Below are 3,784 nucleotides of genomic sequence, written 5' to 3'. Positions count from 1 at the left end.
CCCAAATCGTGCCAACCCAAGACCCAACCGGACCAATTTTTTTTTCTCTTTGAACCAAAAATTTATTGACAGTCTGTATTTTTTTTGAGTAAACAAAAGAAGGGATGAAGTAGTGGTGACCTTGTAGCCCCCGTTATGCAATGTTCAAGCTTTTGAGTTCGACATATGGAAATATTAGTCTTGTGAACTATCAGCATAAACACTGGCCCCACCAACGTCGTCTCACCGAAGGTCTAGTATAATCTACAAGAGCCGGTAGATTCCATATCCAAGTCAAACAACACATAATTACCCAATACGAAAAATAGAGGAGTAGAGGAAATCCAAACTTGAGACATGGGGGTTGATAATCTGTATTTGAGTTTGGTACTTCATAGCCTAAAAAACCAAAAATCCCAAGCCAAATATGACCTGGATCGAAACCGTTGATATCCCTAATGCTAATGGCTAAAACCATGCTGTAGATACATTCTTATGGACAATGACCAACGTACTCTTGCCTCTTTAGGTTTGACATTATCATCAATTGACGATTTTCTCTTTTCTTTCTTTTAGAACGTATGACTTTTTAAATATTAGGGATGGAGATATTACATAATATACCATCATCAAAATCGAATGAACTTTTCTCTAAGAGATGTTAGTCTGAACAACCCTCTACTAAGTTTTTTTTTTGTGGGTAGAAGAAAAATCGAGATTTTATAACCGTCAACATTTTCGGACTCCACCAAGGTCAAACTAATCAAAGACTTTGGATTGCTTCTATATTTGATAAGCACATTTTTCCAACTAGAATTGCCTCATAGACTATTATGACAATACTTCCTTAATACAAGGCGGTAAATTCATAAGTAACGGCTTTCATGTTTACACCAAAACTGACGTAACTGAAAACAGGGTGTGGTCAATTGGGTGGGTGGGTAGACCCATGACCCATGACCCATTTCAAATCCCACCTAAACTAAACCCATCTTTAGACCCAACCCAACCTTGGCTCCAGGGAGATTGAACCGGGCGGCTGAACCGTCCAAAACCACCACTCAAAAGCCTAACCAAAATATCCCATACTTCATTTTCAAGTATTCTTTCGAATCAACAGCATCCACGGTCCAACCAGTCAGGCTGAGCAGTTAAACCGGGTTGAGAACTTGAGACATAATTCTATGTTGCAGGTTAACCAACTATATAACTACCAGTCTCTAATCCAAAAAAAATAAAAAATAAAAATAACTAATCACTTAACTGCTTTGAATTTAGTGGATCCTTTCAGTGAGCAGGTTCATTGCAAACAAGCCAGAACTTCTCCTGCCCATGTTAGTGACTTCTTCTCTAAAGGTAATAGCTACCTAACTTGACCTCAATTTCCATTGAAGGTCAACTCAAACCTTGAACAATTGATTCAGGATTTCTTATTTCCTGCAACTAAATGCGCTGTGAAACACAGGAGCATAAGTCATTACATTTATTGCTTTATCCATTTGTTTTCTATCCTATAAATAGCCCATGACCTCACTAATTTATTATCACTTCTTCCATCTACTTTTCATTTCTTTTTTCTTCCTGGTTCCTATCTCATCTATAACCCAACTGCTATCAACTTCTCTGTAATTCACCCAGAAGAGATGGAAATGAAGAAACCCATGAATTTTCTTCTCTCACTTTTTATCTTTCTCTTCTTTGTTCCATCCTCTGGTGGTTCTGCAACCTATAACGTGGTCAGCTTAGGTGCCAGAGCCAACAGCCGAACCAATTCAGCACCTGCTTTCCTTCGTGCATGGGCAATGGCTTGTGGGTCTCGAAGCTCTGCCACAATCTATGTGCCCCCAGGAAAATATTATCTGGGCAAGGCTCGTTTTGTTGGGAATTGCAGGAACAATGATATTACGATACAGATTGACGGAACTCTTCTTGCTCCGGCAGATTATCGCGTCACCGGCGACGCCGAAACCTGGCTCTCGTTCGAGGGAGTCGTTGGGGTTTCAATTTATGGTGGAACCATTAACGGGCAAGGGAGCAATTTGTGGGCTTGTAAGGCTTCAGGAAACAATTGCCCACAGGGAGCTAGGGTAAGTTAAAGCCGAAGCCCACTAATTTGGACCAAATTTGGGCCCAGCCCATCCAGACAATATCATGTATTGATGTTTTTCTTCTTTTTCTTCCTTTCTTTCTTCTATGCTCTTGCAGAATCTAGGCTTCACAAACTCAAAAGACATTGTTATCAATGGATTAGCATCAGTAAACAGTCAAATGTTTCACATTGTCATTGATCACTGTGACAATGTAAACCTACAAGGGGTGACAGTTATGGCCCCCGGGAACAGCCCCAACACTGATGGTATTCATGTGGAGATGTCAACCGGTGTCACGATTAAGAACGCCAACATCAAGACGGGAGACGATTGCATCTCGATTAGCCCGGGCACTTCGAATTTGTGGATAGAGAACATTGCCTGTGGACCTGGCCATGGGATCAGGTGAGTAAAATGGTTTCCATGATCTTATATTTGTTGAATCTGATTTATGTTGAGAAGACTAAACATGTAGAAGTGTGTCTTTGCAGCATTGGAAGTCTGGGCTGGACTCTAAATGAACCAGGAGTTCAGGATGTGACGGTTAAAACGGTTACTTTCACAGGTACCCAGAATGGGTTCAGAATTAAGTCATGGGGAAGGCCCAGCCATGGATTTGTCAGTCGTGTTCTTTTCCAAGATGGCATCATGCGAAATGTCAAAAATCCTATCATAATTGACCAAAAGTACTGCCCACATGATGAACATTGTCCTGGACAGGTACAAAAATAGGAGGGTAAATTTGGCATACTGGTTTCTAAATGGAAATGGGCTCCTGTTGCACTTCAAGTTTCAGCCCTTAAGCTGGACTTGGGCCTGTTGGAACTCAATAAATTTTTATTTCATGGAATTTTTCCTCTAATTTGAAGTTTGGTATTCAAATATTCTCATTAACAAGACATGATTTGCAGGTTTCTGGGGTGAAAATTAGTCAAGTCACCTACAAAAATGTTCGAGGAACATCGGCGACCGAAGTGGCTGTGAATTTTGATTGTAGTTCTCGGAATCCCTGCACTGATATTGAGTTGGAAGACGTTAAACTAACCTACGAAAATCAAATCGCACAGTCTTCTTGCAACAATGCAGCTGGCAATTCTTATGGTTTCATTCAACCATCAAGTTGTTTAAAATGATGTGTTTTTTTCCTTTTCTTTTTGCTCAATTATTATCTTGGCATTGAGGATGCTATATGGTTTCATCACATAGATGAATAGTAATGTATTGATGGACTAGTTAGAAAGTGCACGTGCAAATGTGCATTCTGCTTTGTACTCTTTTAGAAAATCCTAGAGGTGTAGCTTGCAAATTGATTAATGTTATGTAAATCTTTAAATTTTCTTGAGTCTTTAGTGAGAGAGAGAGATAGGAGACTGCTAATAATGAAAATTAATATTATAATCACTATAATCATTATAATATTTGAAAAAGTAAACCCAAATTTAGTATCAAATTTGACATTTGAAAATAAAAATAAATCTAAGGTGTTCAATACATTTGAAAATTAAGCAAGTTTAATATTATGATCCATTCTTTACAAGGCATTTCAAACTTCATGTTCTATACATCTTTAAATATGAATAGTAATGTATTGATGGATATAGAGATCTTTTGATTCGCAGCAACAAGTGTCATATGCAATTTTATAGAATTTTGTAGTTATAAAATATTTTACCTTGTGTTAATGACTAAAATGGTCATTCTATAACTCTCGGTCT

At 38.5% G+C, this 3,784-nt stretch overlaps 1 protein-coding gene across 1 annotated transcript; it reads left to right on the top strand.

Annotated features, from left to right (window-relative positions):
- Nucleotides 1-1,300: 1,300 nt before the first annotated feature.
- Nucleotides 1,301-3,297, top strand: LOC148999827 (polygalacturonase-like). The gene is made up of 4 exons (XM_089140301.1): nt 1,301-2,066; nt 2,185-2,474; nt 2,561-2,789; nt 2,981-3,297. Exons 1-4 carry the CDS (start codon nt 1,623-1,625, stop codon nt 3,200-3,202), a joined length of 1,185 nt encoding a protein of 394 aa, XP_088996427.1. The 5' UTR covers nt 1,301-1,622; the 3' UTR covers nt 3,203-3,297.
- The last annotated feature ends 487 nt before the right edge of the window (nt 3,298-3,784 follow it).

This window comes from Hakea prostrata, chromosome 11 (genome assembly GCF_041222555.1).
Source record: "Hakea prostrata isolate BN-2017 chromosome 11, UWA_Hpros_2, whole genome shotgun sequence".
NCBI classification, from domain to species: domain Eukaryota; kingdom Viridiplantae; phylum Streptophyta; class Magnoliopsida; order Proteales; family Proteaceae; genus Hakea; species Hakea prostrata.
The sequence above is the reverse complement of the archived record's forward strand: the minus strand, read 5'-3'. Positions and strand labels throughout refer to the sequence as shown.

Bases quoted from the DNA above. Each gene is read 5' to 3' on its own strand.
- LOC148999827 (XM_089140301.1), top strand. From the start codon at position 1,623: ATGGAAATGAAGAAACCCATGAATTTTCTTCTCTCACTTTTTATCTTT. The intron at 2,475-2,560 runs GTGAGTAAAATG...GTGTCTTTGCAG, and splicing joins GGACCTGGCCATGGGATCAG to CATTGGAAGTCTGGGCTGGA. The intron at 2,790-2,980 runs GTACAAAAATAG...CATGATTTGCAG, and splicing joins ATGAACATTGTCCTGGACAG to GTTTCTGGGGTGAAAATTAG.